The 22,425-nt window shown below is 42.1% G+C and overlaps 2 protein-coding genes across 4 annotated transcripts in view; both read left to right on the top strand.

Moving 5' to 3' along the window:
• The window catches only part of DPM1 (dolichyl-phosphate mannosyltransferase subunit 1, catalytic), a 22,230-nt gene extending 4,996 nt beyond the window's left edge, over positions 1 to 17,234 (top strand). Inside the window, exons 3-9 of the mRNA XM_004322798.4 lie at positions 3,761 to 3,794; positions 5,895 to 5,971; positions 6,056 to 6,081; positions 7,901 to 7,996; positions 11,328 to 11,396; positions 13,837 to 13,951; positions 14,853 to 17,234. Of these exons, the coding sequence (XP_004322846.2) occupies positions 3,761 to 3,794; positions 5,895 to 5,971; positions 6,056 to 6,081; positions 7,901 to 7,996; positions 11,328 to 11,396; positions 13,837 to 13,951; positions 14,853 to 14,957 (522 nt within the window). The 3' untranslated portion in view covers positions 14,958 to 17,234. The remainder of the gene's footprint in view (positions 1 to 3,760; positions 3,795 to 5,894; positions 5,972 to 6,055; positions 6,082 to 7,900; positions 7,997 to 11,327; positions 11,397 to 13,836; positions 13,952 to 14,852) is intronic.
• Positions 17,235 to 18,901: 1,667 nt separating this feature from the next.
• The window catches only part of ADNP (activity dependent neuroprotector homeobox), a 30,149-nt gene continuing 26,625 nt past the window's right edge, over positions 18,902 to 22,425 (top strand). For 2 of the 3 annotated variants that reach the window (XM_033840465.2, XM_033840467.2), the window contains exon 1: positions 21,060 to 21,220. The gene's annotated coding sequence lies outside the window, so the exon portion shown is untranslated. Of the gene's footprint in view, positions 19,036 to 21,059; positions 21,221 to 22,425 lie in introns of those variants that run through there. The other variant, XM_019943793.3, reaches the window with a different exon arrangement.

Here is a 22,425-nt window from a genome sequence, read left to right as displayed (position 1 = left end):
GCAATTCACAGAACTAGCACACCTCAGTCCTCTCTGAATGTCTGCAGATGTACAAGTGTACAGAGGAGATAAAAACTGAGATTTTCATCCTTCTAGCAGTGACTTCCGGTAATGCTAGGTTCATATTTTTGGCCAACAGTTCCTCAGTTTTTATTAAGTTCTGGGCCAGGGCTACTGATTCACATAATGTATAGAATACTTTCATTATGCACTTCCATTTAATCTGGGAACATCAACCTAACAGTGTTTTGAATACTTTTGTCAAAGAACCTCAGCCTTGAGGTGTGATTGATTGATCTTAAGGAATGCCTGATGAATTGATCTCAAATTCTAAAACAACATGGTCTTCAAAGGGTTCCACTTTTCCCATCAATCCAACAAAATTTAAAATGAGGAAAAAATATCATTTACTATCATGATTTCCGTGTGGTACCAGGGAAATTCCCTATTCATTCATTATTTTATCACTTTTAGGTCATTTAAACTAGAACATTACGTGTGTGCGCGTGCGCACGCGCCAATAACAAGCTATGCCAGGGAGGGCACTTGCTTGCTTTTTAGGTGACATATATATATTTAGTTGGGGGAAAAATTAGGAACCACTTTACAATACCTCAGATAAAATATTCACAGATGCTTTGTTAGCCTTTCAAACTGGCTGAAATGAATATTTTAGAAAAAAAGCTAAAGAAAAAAAAATTTAACTCTTGAGGTGAGGAAACAGACTAGAGGTTAAGTGACTTTCCAAGGGTACATAGGTAATTAATAAATGGCAGGAGTGGGACCATAGAAGAATTGGAGGCACATATTCTGAACTGTTAACAGTGATCACAGGGCAGGGAGATATGAGATTTGGAGGGCTTCTATTATGTTTGATGTACATGGCTTGTTTCATCCCCCAACTTGAGATCAGATAGACTCATCTATATTTTGTCATTATTTATAGTTTAGTATTTTTAAAAATTGTTTTGATAATGAAGTGTAACACACATTCATTACTTTTTAAATGTCAAGCATAACTATAGGATTGAGAGATTTGACTACTTAAAAATATTTGGTTCATCCCCAAATACCAACATATTTTCTCTGACAAAGAGATCAGTATCCTAATCAAATGTACAGAAATAAATATTCATGAAAACAAGAACTACAGGGCTTCCCTGGTGGTGCAGTGGTTGAGAGTCCGCCTGCCGATGCAAAAAAAAAAGAACTACAGATGGTCAAAAGTGAAAAAAATATGAGCCTCACTGATAAGAATTGCAAAATAGAGTACGATTAGCCTTTTCTTAGCTGCAGATTTATTTTTATTCTTTCTCCCAACCCGTTTTCGAGAGTACAGTAAAACAGATCCACTCAAATGGTGTTGATCCTAGTGGAAATTGATATCGTTTTCTGAAGCGTCACCAAGATTTTCTACGATAAAGATTTTTACAAAGTAAGTTTTTTTGTCAAACAAATCATAGTGTCGTATGGTATTTTCTAAGCAGTTGTGGTAAGCATTCTTCAGGGTATGTGCCCTGTACCCTTACACACACTTCCTGTGAATTCACAGCTTCTTCTGATGACGGCTGAGTGAGGTGAGCTCTGTGTGCCCATTACTGCCCCGGGGTCACACAGCAAATTAGCAGGGGGGTTCCATAGTCATCTACTAAGCCATCCTGCCTCGTGTAAGAAAAAGCAATCATACTGATGTGAGGAGGGAAAAAAAGGAGAGGGGTGGAATTAGCAGTCTGAAAGTAAAGCACAGGAGATGAAACAATTTGAACTTTTTATTACATAAGAAGTAAACAAGTATATTCTTTTTTTTTTTTTTTTTTTTGTGGTACGTGGGCCTCTCACTGTTGTGGCCTCTCCCGTTGCGGAGCACAGGCTCTGGACGCACAGGCTCAGCGGCCATGGCTCACGGGCCCAGCTGCTCTGTGGCACGTGGGATCCTCCCGGACTGGGGCACAAACCCGCGTCCCCCACATCGGCAGGCGGACCCTCAACCACTGTGCCACCAGGGAAGCCCAACAAGTATATTCTTGTCAAATGTAAATATTACCAGTAAAACTGAATAGGCCTCTGATGAGCATTTCTTGATCTGCATCCCAGTCCCTTCTCCAGGGGGAGAACCCCGGTCCACATTTTGGTATATGTTACCCCAGACCTTTTTGTGCACGTGTGTGTGTGTCTACATCTATAGAACCAGGTAATGTGGTTTTACATGTGTGTTTTTGTTTTTGAACAGAAATGCAGTCTTCCTGTGTCATTCTGTTACTCTTTTGTTTTTGTTTTTTTTTTTGCGGTACGCGGGCCTCTCACTGTTGTGGCCTCTCCCGTTGCGGAGCACAGGCTCCAGACGCGCAGGCTCAGTGGCCATGGCTCATGGGCCTAGCTGCTCCGCGGCATGTGGGATCTTCCCGGACCGAGGCACGAACCCATGTCACCTGCATCGGCAGGCGGACTCTCAACCACTGCGCCACCAGGGAAGCCCTCTGTTACTCTTTAATTATACCTTGGTCGTCTTTTGTCACCAGATTACCTCATTCTTTTAACTGCTCCATGGTACCCTATCTATGTAACGTGGTTTCTATTTTATATAAACTTTTGAACGTTCTGAAAATTATAAATAACAAAATTATCCTTTGTTTGAAAAAAAGATTTTTAGCTAAAACATACGGTTATAGAAAATCTAAGATGAACTTTAAAGGATTTGCTTTTTCAGGGCAAATACCAGATGAGGTCAGTATTTTGTCAGTAACAGTCAAGCACAAAATCAAATAAAACCTGACATGTCTGGTTTGATTTTGTTCAGTGAATAGTAATTATTATAGATGATTGATTGAATGTCTAGTTCTCCTCTATATAAAAACTCATGGGGTAGGAATGTATTTTATCATCTTTGTTCCTCCCCTAGACCTATAGCAGCTTGCGTGTAGTTTTTAAAAAAAAGAGAAAATCTATCCTGTTTAAATTAAACTGCAAATACTTTGGAGATTGCAGTCTGAGGCAACCTGCTTACCCACTGGCAAGTGCCGGGGGGCGGGGGAGGGAGGAGGATAAGAAATGCTCAGTAGTTAGTCTACTTGAGCCCCCTACCTCAGAAACTTAGCACTAAAACCTTGGCATTCTACTTTTCCAGAAATTTAGAGAAAAAGGGAAATAACAACTAAGTCAGTGTTTATATATGAAGCAAGAAGTGTAGAAAGACTAATTGACAAACTGTAAGGAGAAAGAATTTAATCTTAGGAATATAACGTGAAATCATGTCATTGGACCAATAGAGAATAAGATGAGGTCATCCAAGCATAGAGTCAGGATAAGTGGATGGAGTATCAACATTTAAAATCACAAAGGGAATTGAGAAAACAAGCATGGCTATCAAATATTCCAAAAAGGTATAGAATAAGTGAGTTAAATACTCAGTTTTCCTAGGAAGGAATCAATAGATATTGCTTAAAATGATAAATCAAGTAATAGACATAAAAAAATGTTTTTTTGGTGGATAGCTCTGGGGTGCGGCAGGGGGCGGAGTTTAAGATTTGGTCTGTGGGGTTTGGGTGAAAGAATGTTACTTTTCCTTGAAAGCTATTAAATTATTTGATTTGTTACTAAATGCTTTTTTTACTTTGGCAAAAAATGTTAAGCATATTCTGCTTTAAGGTCTAATAAATGCAGCTGTATTTCTGTTAAAATGAGTGAGCACTTATTAAAAAAGAGTTTTTATTAGTCAGATTTTCGATTATTTGTGTTAAAATGCCATTTCTTATTCTTACAGCTTCTAAGACCACGGGAGCAAAAGTTGGGACTAGGTAAGTAGAACCTCTCACCCCTCATGCCTGCTCCTTGCCTTGGTAAGATTATCCAGTGTGTATTTCCCCAGTTTGGAACAGGGCCAAAATACAGTCACCTCCTGTGATGGTTTTTAATGATCTTAATGATATTCAGATGGTTTAACTTGAATTGCCTGTATGAGGCAAAGCCCACTTAGGAAAACAGAAACCACTGTAATTCTTTCAATATAGGGAATTTAATACAGAGAATCTGGTTACACAGGTGAAGGAATTGCTGAGAAGCCAAATGGAACAGTGGGGCTACTCAGAGATTAGTAGCAGCTGGAGCTCACTACCGCTCCTGGGCTGGAGCAACAATGGAGGAGATGGTGTTTTTAGAGCGGGGAACCCGGGCTGCCCAGAGGAGCTAGAATGGTGGAGTCAGGGATGCTTGGCAGAAGTGGGAGCCATGGATGGAATCTGGTCCATGCTGGGAGGCAGAGTAAAGGGGAGGACACTTGGACTTTTCCCCTTCTCCTTGAGATCTTCCTTCTTCCTGTGCCTCCCAAAGCTGCTTGGAAACTAGTTGACAAGAAAACAAATATAGTCCCCTGCGAAGAACAGAGAAGGGATCTAAGGGCAAACATTTAGACCAGCACACTGCCTTAGCTGTAAGTCTTTTGAACAGTTCTTGAAGTTACAAGTTTTTAAAAGGTGTTTATTTTTTTAAAAGGAAGCTTTTCCAGCTTTAAAATGTAAGGGGTTATAGAAAAGCTCAGATGAGGTCAGTCATTCTAAGATGAAAATCTTGAATGCCTTTATTTCTATTGTTGGTCACAGCTGCTTTATGTTGAAAAGTGGTATAATTTTACTGAAAAATTGGGGGAGCATGGAGGAAGCACAGTTCTTGAAAATAGCGTATCTGCTGTCCTGAAGACCCTCAGTTTCATGGCATGATCAAATGTTCTGAATATCTGAATCCAGAAGGTTCTTTGGGATTGAAATAATTTTGAAACTGCCATGAAAGCCACCAAGAATTACTAACCCGTCAGTGGAAATCCAAAAAGCTGTGGGTAGTCATGTTTTTTAAAAATTAATTAATTAATTAATCTGGTTGGCTCTTAGTTGCAGCAGGTGGGCTCCTTAGTTGTGGCTCACCAGCTCCTTAGTTGCGGTTTGCAGGCTCCTTCGTTGCGGCATGCGTGTGGTATCTAGTTCCCTGACCAGGAATCGTACCTGGGCCCCATGTGTTGGGAGCGTGGAGTCTTAACCACTGTGCCACCAGGGAAGTCCCTGGATAATCACTTCTTAACAAAAGAAGTCAGAAGAGTTCTGCCTTTCTAATAAGATACTGTAGTGATTTGGGGCTAGAGAATGCAGGAATTCCCACATCCTGTTCCTGACCAGTCACCCTTACCTGCCAAGTCCCCGAGGAATATTTAAGCATGAGGGTGGCTAAGTAATTGCTAGTTGCACCTTTGGCCCCAGATACAGGGCTCTAGTGTACCAGGCTTCCAGTGTAGAATACACTCACTGCGTAGCTTTTGTGGGACAGGGGTGATAGGCTGAGCAGAAGCAGAGAGACTGGTTAGGTAGGGATCCACGCATCAGAAGATGGTGCCCGAGACTAAAGTGAAATTGGAGACGAAAGAATGAAATTGAGAGTTTTGTTTTTTTTAAGGGCTTCAAATGCTTGGCCCTTTTATTTATTTATTTATTTATTTTTGGTTGTGTTGGGTCTTCATTTATGTGCGAGGGCTTTCTCTAGTTGTGGCAAGCGGGGGCCGCTCTTCATCGCGGTGCGCGGGCCTTTCACTATCGCGGCCTCTCTTGTTGCGGAGCACAGGCTCTAGACACACAGTCTCAGTAGTTGTGGCTCACGGGCTTAGTTGCTCCGCGGCATGTGGGATCTTCCCAGACCAGGGCTCGAACCCGTGTCCCCTGCATTAGCAGGCAGATTCTCAACCACTGCACCACCAGGGAAGCCCGAAAGATGTTTTTGATGGAGAATAACAAATAGGATGTTAGAGGACTAATGTATGCTTTTCAGAGGTGCTTAGCAATTTCTTCCCTGTTCAGATATATACCTGAGCATTTCTGGTGATTTCCTTTAATGGATATAAATATTTTCATTTTTAGGAACTGCATATATTCATGGGGTGAAACATGCCACAGGAAACTACGTAGTCATCATGGATGCTGATCTCTCACACCATGTGAGTGGTATATTTCTTTAGAGGCTATTTATGATAGTCTTAGCCTGTTTTACTGACCTACTCTTTATTCTTTCTAAATTTCAGCCAAAATTTATTCCTGAATTCATTAGGTAGGTATTTCTAATATTTGAAAGAATTATTCAAATCATTCACCTTATATTGATTTTGTACTTATTTTCATTTTTCATTCATTAAAAATACTCATGCTATTTTAAGTTTGCTATCAAAAATGAAACCAAGGTATAGCTTTGAGTCATGTAAATATTTAGTTATGTGACTAAATGATATCTTTTAGGAGCCCTGAGAGGAGTAATCAACAGATAATTCCTTTGTTACCTAATTCTTACAGACTACAGAAAAATATGAAAAGCAGCTTCCCTGTTAAATGGAATTAAGCCCTGCATCGTAAGAGTAGAACACTGTGAATACCTGGGGTTTATTCCAGGAATGCCAAAATCAGGAATCGGTCAAAAAAATTCATTTATCACATTAACAAAGAAAGCAGCATGACTGGGGACTTCCCTGGTGGTCCAGTGGCTAAGACCCCACACTCCCAATACAGGGGGCCCAGGTTGGATCCCTGGTCAGGGAACTAGATCCCACATGCATGCTGCAACTTAGCGTTTGCATGCCACAACTAAGGAGCCTGCTGGCCGCAACTAAGGAGCCTGTGTGCTGCAACTAGGACCTGGCACAGCCAAATAAATAAATAAATATTTTTTAAAAAGAAAAGAAAAGAAGCGTGATTAAGTCTATAGATGGTAAAGCGTATTTGGTAAAATTCACTAGCCATTGCTAATTAAACTTTTAATGTAGAAATAGAAGGAAACCATACTGAAGGAAAACATACTGAAGACAACCTGGTCCTAACACAAAGGTCTTACTTTTTGTTTTTGTTTTTGGTTTTTTTTGGCCACACTGCGTGGCTTGCAGGATCTTAGTTTCCCGGCCAGGGTTTTAGTCCAGGCCCTCAGCAGAGTCCTAAGCACTGGACCACCAAGGAATTTCCCCACAAAGGTCTTATTAAATGGTAAAATGTTGAGTCATTTCCAATAAACTCATCAATGATTATAGGCATATCACCTATCATTAAACATGGAGATTTTAAGTAATGTTGTAACATAAGAGTTTAGTATATATTGGTAAAGGATACAAAATTACATTTATTTGCAGGTAATGTAACTATATTTTTAGAAAACCCAAGAGACCATGACACCTCTCAGAATAAGAATTTGGAAGCTGTTCTGAATGTAAGCTAAATACACAAAAACAGAATCAGATCAGGTCACTCACCTATTTAGAACACTTCCAGGAGTTCCTGTGAACACATGGGGAAAAATCCACACTCCTTTACTTGCCCCTCAAACCACTCGTGATGTGGCCCCTGCCTTGCATTCTGAACTCATCTTATGCCCCTCCCCCTTGCCTGAAGTGCTCTTTCACTGCTCCTTAATGGCCAACTACTCCTTGTTTGATCTCTGCATAAAAGTCACCTCAGAAATACCTTCTCTGCTTAGATCACCAATACACAAAAGCTCCTTTGACCTGATAAGGCAGTAGAACCAGTGGAGTAGAAAATGGGTGAAAGATACAAGCAGGCCATGTGTAGAAGAAGTCCAAATGGCTAATAAACCTAAGAGAAGATATTCACCCTGGGATGTAGTCAGGGAAATGCAATTAAAATAACCGTGTGTTACTATTAGTTTTTCAAAATTAAAGACATATAGAACAATACATCCAGCACCAATAAGATGATAGAAGATGAACATGGATATTGCTGGAGGAAGTATGAGTTACTACAGCCTTTTTGGAAAGTAATTTCTGGTGATATCTGTTAGAATTAAAAATACTCATAAGCTTTGCTTTAGCAATTCTGTTGAAAGCTCAACAGCTTTTTCTAATTGCCAGCTAATTTATTTTTTTCTGCAGGAAGCAAAAGGAGGGTAATTTTGACATTGTCTCTGGAACTCGCTACAAAGGAAATGGAGGTGTATATGGCTGGGATTTGAAAAGGAAAATAATCAGGTATATATGTATGTGCTCATGATTTCTCTAATTTTTTTTTAGTGTAACTACTAGAAATACGTTTTTAACAGGTATTTGGATTAAATTACCATGCTGCCTTGGAGTTTGTGGGATCAGATTGTAACTTCCAGAAAGTATTCCCAGATAGCTTCTTACCCACAGTTTTTCCTGTGTTAGAGTATTGTATTTTGGATGGTTTTCACTTGGGAAAAATTTGCATAAACCTTTGAACCTTCCGTAGAAATGGTCTAATTCAGCACAGATTGTTCTGCTGGACCTTCAGCTTTGATTTAAGTGAACTATTCATCTATATTTTTGGACTAAATATGTAATTTTTTCCATATATATTTTTCAATAATTTAAGACACTTCATGATTTCAGCTTTTACTAAGCAGCATAAAGTAGTGAGGCTTTGGAGGCAGACCTGGGTTAAAGTCCTGATTGTGTCTTTTAATTACTTGTGTCCCCTTGCATATTTTACCTTTTCTAGGCTTACTTTCCTCATGATAAGATGGAAATAAAACAAACTGTTTCAGTTTTCTATTACAGTGTAACAAACCATCCCAAAACTGAGTGACTTACAGCAACAATTTATTGTTTCTCACAATTCTGTGGTTTGGCTACTGGTTCCTCTGCTGACTTCACCTGGGCTCACTCATGCAGTTTCCTTCAGCTGGAGGCTCCAAGATGGCCTTATTCATATGTTTGGCAGTTGGTACTGGTTGTTGGCTGGGCCATCTCAGTTCTCCTGCATGTGGCCGCTTACCTGGGAAGCTAGATCAGCTTCTTTACATGGCATCCTAAGGGCAGCACCCAAAAGTACCAAGGCTGCAGCTGCAAGGACTCTTGAGTCCTAAGCTCTGGGGCTAACACCAAATTAATTTTTGGTCAAAGCAAGCCCATAATCAAGGGGTGGGGAAATAGAATCCACCTCTTGATGGGAAGACCCACAAAGAATATTTGACCATATTTAATCTATGGCACCTAGGTTGTTGGGAAGATGTGTTTCTATCTCTAAAGGATCTATATAGCTTATTGCTTTTTGTGTAACAACATAACTTTATATAAATTCTTACTGATAGTATTTTTTATCACCCACTTCATTCCTATTGAAGGTTCTGTTAGGTTAATGTCACTTTTGCCTCTTAACTGTTAAACCTTGGGCAAGTATTTCAAACATGTAAGAGCCTCAGTCTTCAGTGAAATGAAGGGGTCGGATGACTCAGTGGTTTTCAATCCTCCTGAGCACTGAAGTCATGTAGGGGGAAAATTATACACAACTGCTCCCTGTTTGTCCTCCCTTTCTTGTGCACACACATACTGCAGACCATTTGAGTGAATCTCCAGAGGTGGTGCAAGAGCATCAGTATTTTTCACAGGCTCCCAGATGATTCTGTTGTGCAGCCAAGGTTGAGAGCAACAAATCAGTGATCTCTCAGGCCTCTCTGAATTGTTCATTAAAGCTACTATTTAAAATCAGGGAGTCCCAGTCAGAGACAATTTACAACGTTTAGTTGGATCATTTAGTTGTATTGAGTTGTATCTGTCATTAGTTGTTAATGTCTGCACTGACTTTATAGTATAAACTCCTGAGAAAGAGTCTGTATCACTTGCTCAAGGTCTCATTTGTATGGTCCAGAACCAGAATTGAACCCAAGTCTGTCTGACTCTTGCTGCATTTTAATTAAAAGACCCCAATTTTAAAATGCATTATCTTAAATAGATGTACAAATATATACATACAGACACGCACACATACACATAAATACATATACACTCACATTCCTTTGATTACACCCATTTTGGTGGGTAAACCATGTCCTGGAATTTTTTTGTAGCTATTTGAAGGAAAATGTTTCTGTTAGCCATTATGCCAACTATATCCCTAACCATGTTATTTATATGAAATAGACACTCCTGGGACTTCCCTGGCAGTCTAGTGGTCAAGACTCCGCACTTCCAATGCAGGGGGCTTGGGTTTAATCCCTGGTCTGGGAACTAAGATCCCACGTGCTGTGGAGCACGAGGGGGTCGGGGGAGGAAGGGAGGGAGGGGAAGGAGAAGAAGGAAGGAAGGGGGGAAGGAGAAGGAAGGAAGAAAGAAAGAAACACTCCTAAGGATTCCCTTGATGGTTACCCTGGCTTTGCAGAGAAACTGTTTTCTCCAGGCTGCTTCCCCTGCTGCCCTCCACACCCCCGCCAAAAAAAAAAAAACACCTTTTTTCTGAATCTGAACACTCTAAAATAATCTGAGCCCACTAAAATATAGCTGCAGTACCAAAGTCATTTTTTCCAAGTGTACTTCACATCTTTTTGAAATGTTAATAATAGCTATTAGTCAGTAATAGATTATAGTTGATTGATACCTAGTTGTGTTTGAAGCACAGATCCTAAAGTCATTGTTATGGACTGAATGTTTCTGCTAGAATTCATGTGTTAAAGTACCTTATGCAGGGAATGTTGGTATTTGGAAGTGGGGTTTTGAGGAGGTAATTAGGTTTAGATGAGGTCCTGAGTGTGGGGCACTTTTGGTGGGATTAGTGCCCTTTCAAGAAGAAACCAAGAAAGCTTGGCCTTTCTCCTCCTACCCCCACCCTCAGCCCCTCTGCCCCCCTCCACTTGAGCACACAGCAAGAAGGTACCATGTGTAGGCTAGGAACAGGATCCTCACCAGGAACCAAGTCTACAGCACCTTGATCTTGCACTTTTCAGCCTCCAGAACTGTGAGAATTGAATATCTGTTGTTTAAGCCACCCAGTCTACGGTATTTTGTTATAGAAGCCCAAGCAGACTAAGAAAGTCTCAGAATGGAACTTTTGGTCAATTTCCAGAGATTGCCAAAAACCAAAACCTTCTCCCACCTGCACACCTTTTTAAAAAAATTTTTTAAAAAGCCATTTTAATGCAAACTGACCTATTACCCAGTTGGAAACTGCCATCACTTGGTGATCTGAATCTGAAAAAGAAACTCCAGATCCCTGATAGATCACTTTTGCTGTCTTGACAGATGTTTGTAATTCTAAATCATGACTGTTGGCAAATATGCGAGTTGAGTTAAAAAATCTATTACCATTCTCACCTAGAGTTTGGAAGAATGAGTGTTTTATGGTCGCCTCTACATGTCACATTCCAAGAATAAAAATCCCTATTTTCTGAAAAATGAGAACTACCAGATCTCCTTTCACTGATTTCTGTTTGTTCCATAGAATTAACATTTTTGTGAAATAGTGTTGCATTTATGAAGTCAGTGTAGCATTTTTAGCACTCTACACTTGGGTGTATTTCTTTTGTTTAGAAATTGTACTTTATAAAGAAAATCTTTTATTTGGCAGCCGTGGGGCCAATTTTATAACTCAGATCTTGCTGAGACCAGGAGCGTCTGATTTAACAGGAAGTTTCAGGTACAGTGAAAACCTGTGATTGTGTGTATTCTACTATTTACAATTTCTTGCCTAAATATCTTGCTTTATAATGACTTAAAGAAATACTTTTCGTTTCTATCCCATTTTTGTTCTGGAACGCTAAAAAAGACAGACTGAAGTTGGTTAGAAGCTGCTAATGAAGCGTAAGCATCTTAAGGGAAAATATTGTACTTTTTAAAGAGTATGGATGACAGGTTCGTGTGCTTGTTAACAGTAGTATCGCTGCTCAGCCCTTGAGGGGCCTGAGGTGACCATGGACTGCTCATTCAGGATATTACTGAGATGGGCTTCAAAAACAGTGCCTCTTCCAGTAATTTTCTGCAGCTTATAGCATTGTCCACAGAAAAGTTTAAAATCTTTAATATTTATATAGAGCTTTTTCAGTTTCCTTATTCTCCATGTTTTTTATTAAAAAAAAATTCTTGTTTAAATGGAGCGAAGCCTCCTGCTAGGTCCTTGGGGGTTTTTTATTTTTGTTTGTTTCTGGGGGTGTGTGTATTATCTCTGAAACTATAAAATTTCTGTTCATCTGCTTTAAGGCTGAGACCCATGCATTGGTTAATACTTTCTATTACTTGGCATTTGCTTTTATCCATTAAATAATGTTGATTCTTCCATACTTCATTAGAACACACAAACACACAAATTTAGGAGCTGGTTGTTGAAGGTTAACTAGTACCACTAGTGCAGCTGCAAGTCTGTTGGATAGCAGTTCAGAGATAGTAAGACAGAGTCAAAAGTGAAGAGAGGAGCCATCGCAAATTAGAGGTCAGAAAATGAAAATGAAACCTCTCTAGAATTAAAATGTAAATTATTTTGAAAGCACAATTTGGTGTATAAAAGATAGGGACCCCATAAATACATCTCTTCAGTTCTACACTTCGAGGCAAATGAATAATGTGTTATAAAGATCTCTGATTTCCAGAGGAAAAAAAAAGATTGTAATTAAAAAAAAAAAGATATTGTGGTGGAGGAGGCAGGGGTGGCAATGAAGAGAAATAAATCTTACAAAGTGACTCTTACGGGAATAAAGTGACTCTTACAGGGAAAGAATTCGTAGCCTAATCCTAGTTTTAAAGGTACTGCTGAAACGTTATTCCATTATCCCACTATCATAGTTCTTCCCATAATCCCAGACCTCCCTCCCCTACTTAACATCATTTGACATATATCTTTAGTTTCTACTGCTAAAATCCCAAAACATGAAAAGGTGCCTGAAACACAGTAGGTTCCTCAATAAACATTTGTTATTGAATGACTATTACTACCATCAGAATCTGCTTTCTTCACATTTATTCCAGACTTACTCTTCTGAGTTCTGATGGAGACTGTGTGGGTAAAGGAGTGCACACCACTAATCCCGCTCAGGTGCCTCTAAGGGCTGTGCTTTAGCCTGGTAGCCACCTAAAAGCGTGAAAACCAAAAGGTGGGGTAGCCTGAAGGGAAGCCTGAGAAAATATGTGAGTTCCAGGTATAAAGCCCTCTGGCATTATAGATCCAGGTGGCTTTAACTGCCAAGAGAACGAAGTTACTGCCTCACCTAGCTTTCTCAGAAACAAAAACAGCAAGAAGAAAGAGGTAGAAATTGCTGCCTTTCTACTCACTGAGGCTCAGGGTTTTTTTTGTTTTTTAACCTCAGTGACTCTGAAAATAGGGAGCTCCTGAAGAACGTGACTGAGTTCACCCATAGGACTTCCCAGCTCCTGTCTTTCTTTGTAAATCTGATGAGCTCTGCCTTTGGCCTGCAGTCCATCTAAAGTTAGGGTGTGCATTCGCCCAGTTTAAGTGTCTAACTGTGACCTCAGTTGCTGATATCTGATTCCCACCAGGATTGCCTCATCCTGTGATCCCTACTTCCTGTCTTAACCTAGCTTAACCAAGCTCATCCTAGAGGGACTTAGTTTATCTCAGGAATTTATTTAGATCTCACGAAATAGGAACTTCATAGACATTTATGAGGAAATGTCTGTTAACTACTTATTTCTTGTTACCTAGTTTATATTGTTGCTTCATCATCTGTCAACTCTGTTGTTCCAGTATTTGAAACCGTTTCTCCCCTTTCAGCTTTACAAATAAATTAAGAAAATAAAAACTACAAACGATGGGGGGGTTCTGCTCCACATGATTCACTTTATCACCATATTTTTATAATTTCTGATAGTGTGATAGGAAGATAATTCTCTAAAATATACTAAGAATTCATTTTCAAAATCGGCCCAAATTATTTACCAAATATTTTTATGGCCTTTCCAGTTCAGGACAAATGTATCATAATCATCAACTGTGAGAACTTTTCTATATACAAATGGCTGGTGAAAGTTTAAGGTTTTATAAATACCAGTGAACTTTTTGTAAGGTCAGGATACATGTAGGCATGTATATTTATCCAGGTGTTCATATACATTTTAATTTCTTACAGGTTATACCGAAAAGAAGTTTTACAGAAATTAATAGAAAAATGTGTTTCTAAGGGCTACGTCTTCCAGATGGAGATGATTGTTCGGGCGAGACAGCTGAATTATACTGTTGGCGAGGTATGGTAAATAGTGTTATACTCCTCATAAAGAAACAATAGGGTTATACTCTTTATCATAAAAAGGTTAATTTTCATAAACTACTAAAAAAATGTGGAAGGCTTCCAGGTGTCCATGCAAAAGGGTGAAAATTCACATTTCTTTAAAATTAATATATTTGACTTACCAAGATTTAAAGCATAACAGAAGGCAGCATTCCCTTTTAAATAAATAAAAGTTACCAGTATCTTCTTTCTCCTTTCCCTTTCTTCTGACCACTCAGCATTATGGGATGAGTCTGCTGCTTTTCCCCTTGTCTCAGCCATCAGCCACCCTACTTAAAAATGAGTGGTGAATCCCTTTTGCCCGTTGCCTATGAGTAAATGAAAAGGGCAAGAATTGGGGGAGCAGAGGGGATTTGTAATATTTCCAGCCGGCTAGTAAGTTCTTAGGGAACACTCTCCTTGTTTAACAATAATATTTTTATTCAGAGCAAGAAAATAGCTAACTAGAATGTTACTACTGTTGTGGAAGTTATAATATTGTTAACTTAGTGCTAAAACAGTGACAGCTAAATTTGATGGACTACTGAAAAAAATTAGGTGAAAGGCCATTTTACTTCGGGCATATAATTTTTCTTGGAAGCTTGAGTAAACCAACTTAATATTCAGGATCAATGCTTTTCAAAACACTTGTAGCTTTGGCTGGATGACCTATTTTTAGAGAGTAAAATGCATGTTTAATTTTGAAGACTTGGAGGTGCACACAGTTGCTGTAAGAATCCCATAATTCGGATTTACCTTGAAGGACTTGCTATCAGCGGACTAATCTTGTTTCTGTTGTATGAGTAATTGTTGTATGCCTGCTATGCTTCCTTTCTAATATTTTTGAAGACTCACTTAACATATATTTTTTTAACTAGGTTCCAATATCATTTGTGGATCGTGTTTATGGTGAATCCAAGTTGGGAGGAAATGAAATAGTCTCTTTCTTGAAAGGACTATTGACCCTCTTTGCTACTACATAAAAGAAAGTTATTCATTTATACTTAATCATGTTCAATTTAAACATAAAAGAAGCCTGGTTGCTGATTTTTATAAAATGTACTCTTAGAACATAAATCATAAGGTAAGGTAAATTTCATGCAAATCTTTTTTCCTGGGAAACTCCATTTTATATGTCAAATTAGAAAAATGAGCAGCGTTCTCAATTTTCGTTTACATTTTGCTGTACTAAGACCTATAAATAAATGTATATGAAATTTTTGCATAAAAATGCTTTCATTAGCGTATGCAAATGCAGGATTTCTTACATGGGGAAGATTTTGAAATATTCTTTATAAAAACTGTATTCAGGGGCTTCCCTGGTGGCGCAGTGGTTGAGAGTCCGCCTGTCGATGCTAGGGGACACGGGTTCGTGCCCTGGTCCGGGAAGATCCCACGTGCCGCGGAGCGGCTAGGCCCGTGAGCCATGGCTGCTGAGCCTGCGTGTCCGGAGCCTGTGCTCCGCAACGGGAGAGGCCACAACAGTGAGAGGCCACAACAGTGAGAGGCCCGCATACCGCAAAAAAAACCAAACAAACAAACAAAAACTGTATTCATAGCTCTGGATTCATACCTAATACATGTCAGAAGTAAGAGGAGTGCTAATTATATTCATGAAATACACATATGATACATGGCTGTTTCTATATGAACTAAAAAAGAAATACACACCTCTGGCCCCCCCCACCTTTTTGGTTTTTTTTTTGGCTGTGCTGTGCAGCTTGTGGGATCCTAGTTCCCCAACTAGGGTTGAACCGGGGCCCCCGGCAGTAAAAGCGCCGAGTCCTAACCACCGGACCGCCAGGGAATTCCCAGCTGTAGTAATTTTTAAACAACTATGTTTTTTTCCTCAAAATATTTTTCATGTTATTTCAGGACCCTTAACAAAGCATACATCTTTAGTAACGTGACTAAATCCCCTGTAGCTCTCTGTTGAGAAAACTGTTCTGCCAGTTGAAATGTTCAGTAAAGCCCTCAGAAATATTCTATTTACCCACCTTAAGTGGGTATTGCAAAAAAGATTAATTTCCAAGTATAGCATAGCTTTTAGATCACGCAGTGTCTTTTAAAATTTTGAGTAAGGCATACTTTGAGCAAATAAGCTTAAGATCAAATTGACTTTCCTTAGCAAGTAAAAGGAAGGGGCGTCTCTAAGTCATTTAATAAGCAGATTCAGTGAACAGTATTCCTACTACTGCATTTTCCTGGCTTAATTTGGCTGCTGAAGAAACTTCAAGTCTGATTTTTCCATTTGCATTTCTAACAGATCCTACCAGAAATGAATACCAGAGTATAAAACCTTTGGTATCGTTTTGAACATTACCAATTCTCATAGTTGAATCCATAGGACACATTCCAATAAGGGCCTCTACTGTTCTGTTTCCCTTTTATGCAGAGCTGAACAGCTGGCCCACCATGGACCCCTCTTCCTTGGGGAAGTGACTTCTCTCATCACTACTAACAACTAGAAAATTTATTACCACTGATGTAAAATAATTTTTTTTGAGTGTTTAGATTCTTTCTCGTCTGAGCCCAAAGTTAAATTTTCATTGTCAACTCTGTGGAGCAGAGATTAAATAACCACCTCAGAGAGCCCACTATAAAATACTGTCTTCTCAGACCTCACTAGGGTAGGTACCTTTTGCCTTTGTTTAGTCTTTTGGTTCTTATTCCCACAATCGTTACAACACTATCATTATTTACAGTAAATTATTTGAGCAGTGAAAACTTTCACCATTTGGAAGTTATTTAGAAAAGAATCTGGACTATTTAGATAGATTTTTGTAGTAAATCTGGTGACTTAAACACTGTAAAATCTTTTTAAACATTTACATGTGAATCCAGCATCCCTTTTTACTTTGTAAATGGGGCCAAGGATGAAATCCAGATGTTCTCCCTTTGTATTGGTATTATCTCTGTATGAAATCTAAGTATATCTAAGGAAAACTAAATTTAAAATTATTTTGCTTATTTCATATTAGTTCTTGCCTGTCTTCTGCAACATGGAATTAGCTTCTTCATCTTTGTTTCTCTAAATTGAATGTTTTGGGTCCCTTCCTCCTTTTTACAACTTTTTTCAGCTGTTTTCCCTTGAAATACTGATTTGGCTTTTAAAGATATAGTTTATCACAATTTCAGAAATTAACGGAATACTGTGTTGGATGAAACAGCTTGTTAAACCTGCTAACTGAAGCCTTAGACATTGAGCTATATGTAACCACAATTTGTTCTGTTTTCAGTAAAGTCAGATTCTTTGTGGATGTTACGTATGGTTTGAAACTATTTTAACATGAAATTTAGAGAAACAGCAAAAGATAAGTGTAAGATGTACAGAGCACATCTTAACAGGTTTGGTTAATCCTTCACAATTGACATTTATTACTTTTAAGTATGTCTAGCCAGTGATAGACACTCATATGCACTCAACTATAAAAGGTGGATTCAAGAATGTTGAGAACACAATGTGTTGGTTGGGGTTGACCTAAATTTACAAAGGCCCACGTTGTGTCCTATGCTGTGCAAATTGTGGGAGCACTAAAAGGCTTGGGACTACAGTCTGGTTTTTAAGGATCTTGTGGAGGCCCACTGGCAACATCATTTCACATCCTTGGGCTTCACCAGCCCAGTGGCCTCAAACGCTAGGGATCCCACTTGTTTTCTTCAGGCCAAAGAGAAGAGTCCATCACTGATTCGGAAGAATGTCCAGTCCCAGGGCAACAGCCGGCCTTCTGTAAAACGCAGGCCTGTCCACTGAATAGCGCACCTCACCCGCAAGGGGTCAAGCATCCATGGGGTTGGGTCTCATCTCAAGTGGGTGTGTGAAGCACGAGGCCCTCACACCTCATTTAAAGCAGGAGGTGTCGGGCATGACCGGCCAGGTCTGCCCTTCCGGCTGCTGCCCAGCCCGAGAGCGCGGGCTTCCCAGCACGTGGAGCCGCGGGGCTGCGCGCACGCCCCCTCCCACCAGATGTAGTCCAGGCCCAGCTGGGCCCGCGCAAGGATCCCCGGCGCGGCCACCTGACTGAGTGCAGCGCGTGCTGCGGCCCTCTGCTTGTGCCTCCGCCGCCGGCGCTGTGGCCAGAGGAAGGCGCCCGCCGTGCACACGGGCCATGGAGGCGCACTGCGGCCATTATCCGCGGCGCCTCCTAGTGGGTCAATGGCAAATCCTCTTGGTTCTCGCGAGAGCTCCCCCTCAGTGGGGATTATATAATGTCCCTTAGGTGGGGGTGGGGGTGCTGATGCCACCCTCCCTCAGAAAAAGTTAGGAGCAAACACAGGTGGGAGTAAGAGTTGTCTATGGGGGGGGAAGGGTACTGTCCCCCACTGCCCCCCTTAGTTAGCTGGACAATGAGTCCTCTTATGCTAATGAGATACTTACGTCACTTCCGCTCTTTCTCGGCCGCCATTTTGGCTAGGGCAGGTTCGGGGACTCGCTCCGAGGCGCTTGTATTGTCTGCTGAGGGGAGACGCGGGATCAGCCCCCCCTCCCCCGCCCGTTGCTGCCGCCGCCTCCGCCGGCCCGGTCTCCCCTCCGCCGCCCGCCGGGATCCATGAACTGAACTCCCGCCCCCCCGGCCGCCGCCATCTTGTGCCCCCTCCCCCTCCCGCGGGCAGCGCTAAGGGGGATTTTGGCGTCTCCTCAGACACAGCTCCCTCTCTCGGTCCCCGCTGCTGAGGAGTGAGAGGAGCGCGGCCGTCGCCGCCCGCCTGCCCGCGCCGGTGAAGCCGCCTCTCCCACACCCTCCGTCTCCTCCCTCCGCCCCTCCTTTGTCTGCACCGCTCGACGACGCTGCCGCCGCCGCCCGCGCGGGGACTGGAGGGAGCCGCTCGCGCCGCCGCCGCCGCCCGCCGCTCTGCTGCGCCCGCCGCGCCCCCCGGCAGCAGCCGCGGCCGCGGCGCGAGCCGGACCCCGCCGAGGCCGCCGAGCCGGAGCGCGACGAGGCCCCGGGCGCGCCCTCGCCGCCGCCAGCGCCGTGCCGCCGCCATCCGCCCGCCGCCGCCGCCGCCGCCGCCCGGCCCCCGAGCACGCCGGCCCCGCGCGCGCCTCGAGGCCGAGTCAAGGTAAGCCCGGCGACCGCCGCGCGCGGACCCACGGCCGGCCCCGCGGGCGCATTATTGTTGAAACCGCCAGCCCTCCGGCCGCACACGCTCCTTTGCATACTCCGGTGCTGACGGAGCGCCCGCCCCGGCGCGGACCGCTACCCGGGCTCTTGCTCCGCGGTCCGGGCGCCTCCTCCTGCAGCCCGACCCCCCTTCCCCGCCCCGTGAGCCCGCGGAGGCCAGCAGCCGCCCTGGCCGCCGGAGCTTTTGCGGCTAGTGGCATCTCTCTCCACCCCGCCCCCAGCAAGAATCGAGCTTCTTCCATCCCTGGAACTACTCCCGCCCCCCGCCCAAAATGAGCCCCCCACGCACACCCCCAATCCCTGGGACGAGCCTTCTGCCAGGTCTACCCACCTTTAGTCGGGGGAGGGGGGGAATAGATTGGGGGGCGGGGAGCATGCATGGCACGGAGTGAAAGTCTTTGCCTCCCCTGTGCAATCCTTCCTCCCCAACAAGCCAGCTCCCCTCCTATCCTGACCACGGAGTCCTCCACCACCCCCTTTTCTCAATCGCAGCTGCCTGGTCAGCACGACCTCTTGCGAGCATTCTGAGCCCCAACTTTGCAGTAAGATGGTAAAAAATGGAAATCCAGAAAGCTGCGAAAGATTTTTTTCTTTTTTCTTTTTGTGTGTGTGTGTGCAATGAATGGGGAGTAGTTCTTTGAGCACCCTTTTATTCACCTCTTCTTTCCTCTGGGTTGCCTGCCTGCCTTCCCCTCCCCCCAAACCTGGATGCCTGTCTGCTGGAAAAGGCGCGATTGCTTCTCTTCCTCTTCTGCCCAAGACCAGGCGCTAAGGTCTAATAGTCTTTTCAGCCACACACATACCCACACTGAGTCTTCTTGATGTTCTTGCCTTCCCAATTCCTCTGGACAGTTCTTGCCATAACCCCATTTCTCAGACAAAGGCTTAGGAGGGAAAAGAACCAAACTGTTTCCTGTGTTTGCCATTTTGATGCTGTCCATCCCCACACACCCAATCTCTTTCCCTGATGCTTCTTGTGCCAGTGTCTTGAACCTTCAGAATGGGGAAAAAACAAAAACAAAAGAACTCCTGGGTAGCTTGATACAGTTTCCTTATAAATCCGCATTGTTGCTTCTGGTTTATGGCCTTGAAGAAAATACCAGCCCCCACCCAAAATGCACCGCAGCCAAGTCGGCTAAAGGCGATGAGTGTTGGAGTCAGTAGGGGGCGCATTCCCTGCACTGGGTAAGGCTGCAGAGGGGGGAAGGGCCCCAGAGCTAGAACAGGATGTGCTTCACAGCGCCTTCTACAGACCATGGGAAAATGGACCCAGCAAGACACACTCACACACTCTTAGTTGGTGAGCTGACAGCAACATGGTGAAGGATCAAGTGAGTCAAGAGCAGTGATTTTATTTCTTTTAAAGAATTTACCCTGCGTTTTAGAAGTTCTCTCTTCTTACTTTTTCAAAACTGTTGACCCTTAGACAACCCACATTTGTTCTTGAGGAATCATCTTGGCACATCCTTGGTACACAGAAAGCCCCTTCTCTGGAATTCTTCCACCTTAAGCTTTGAATGTGTCACCATATCTTCCCAAGGTCAGATGGTAAAGGGAAAAGTTTAAAACCTCAGAGTAACAGGTTTGGGGGAATTGCTGATTACTTCCCTTCTTCATGGCCCCAACCTTTTCAGCTCTTTGAGAGTTGAAAATCCTTGAGGGATGTTAGATTTTAGTGGGGTAGCAATTTTCATAAGTATGTAGATGGGTGTCATGATTTGCAAAGCCTTGTTGGTAAACATCAAGCCCATGTTGAGTTCTTCATTGTCAGACTCAACAGAGTTGATTGTAAAGTTTTCTTTCTTTCCAACTTTGGACTTGCGGTTGCTGTTCATTATCTCAGTAGCCAACCGCCTTTGCAAAAGTGTTGACACCAGTCTTCTGTGAGCACCCACTTTCATAGGGTGTGTTGATTTCTATAGATTTTACTCCTCTTGTTATTTCCATAGGTGTGAGATGCACAATGCGAAACCTAGGCCCCAGCTTTTGCACCATGATGCACAGGGTTGTACTTTTTGTACTGAACTGATAGGTGGCCTAGTGGTTATGCCCTGTACTACCATTTTGAGGATCTGGACTCCGTTCCTGCCTTGCTCTTTGGACCACATTGTCAATTCACACCGGTGGGTATATTCATTTTGGAGGGTGGGCACTGCAGCAACAGGGAAGCCAGAGACTTCTTCCTCCTTGGTCACCACCAAAGCCAGCACTTCCAAAATTTCAGCCTAGCCACATTCCTCAAGGAACGGGTTAGAGCTGGTTGCAGATGTGGGTTCTGAACAGAGAAATGACTTGTGCCTTGTTTAAGAGAAAATTTTGAAGTTGCTAATATTGTTTTAATCGTTTGTATTCTGCACTCTTGTGTATAAAATATGTTAAGTATTCAATTACTGCTGTTTTGATGACCCAATCTCAAGAGTTGCTAAGCATTTAGAAACCTTAAAGATTCTCTGATCAGAACAGGCCTTTCCATGAACAGGTACTTGCTACCAAAGATGGATAGTGGTTGTTGATACTTAAGGGTACTTTTAAGACTTTGTTGCAGGTATTTTATAAAGATACACCAAGATAAATTTATGGGAAAATGAACTGGTGTATTCTTTGATACATAACCAGTTGGTCCTTAGGGGAGAATTTGCATTGGACATTTGCTACCAAGTAACATTTTGGTGAGTGAAAAGGAGGCAGCTTGGTTCAGGTATTCCACTAGAGACTTAACTAATTGCTTTTACAATTTGTTTAGTAATCAGAAGAATCAGATATATAATTTAAAGGGTATTGTAATCTTTAAATGCTTTTTAGTATTAAGTAGATATAATTTTGACTTGAATTTGTGTTTGATATAGAATTATACGACTTTTTAAATGAGTAATATGAATAGCATTTCTTTGAGGGTGTGTTGGAGGTGAAGTTTGTGAAGGTGCTTTCGTTTGATTTAGCAAATTATACGTAAGATATAATGTTAACCGATGTCCTTAGTGGTAATAGCCATTTTCCCCCTACGGGAAAACTTACTGTGAGCTCTTAAAAAGCATATATTCTGCACTTTTAAATGTTCCCTGATTTTGGCATTCCCTCTGCCCCCCACCAAAAAAAAAGAAAAGAAAAAAGGTCGAACAATTGGACTTGAAGGCTGGAATTTAGGTAAACTGTGAGGGTTCATTAAAAAGCCTCAATTAACTGGAGGGTGGGGTGGGTATTCTATTTAATTGAACTTTAAGTAGAAGTTCCTTCTTTGTCTTGGCCCTTGTTGAAAATTTCCTAACACTGCCTTATTAGAGGCTGCTATACTTCGAACTAACTAAATCTTTGCTTTTTGGCTCTTATA

Source organism: Tursiops truncatus, chromosome 15, assembly GCF_011762595.2.
Source record: "Tursiops truncatus isolate mTurTru1 chromosome 15, mTurTru1.mat.Y, whole genome shotgun sequence".
Lineage (NCBI taxonomy): Eukaryota > Metazoa > Chordata > Mammalia > Artiodactyla > Delphinidae > Tursiops > Tursiops truncatus.
This window is presented reverse-complemented; position numbering and strand designations above follow the sequence as displayed.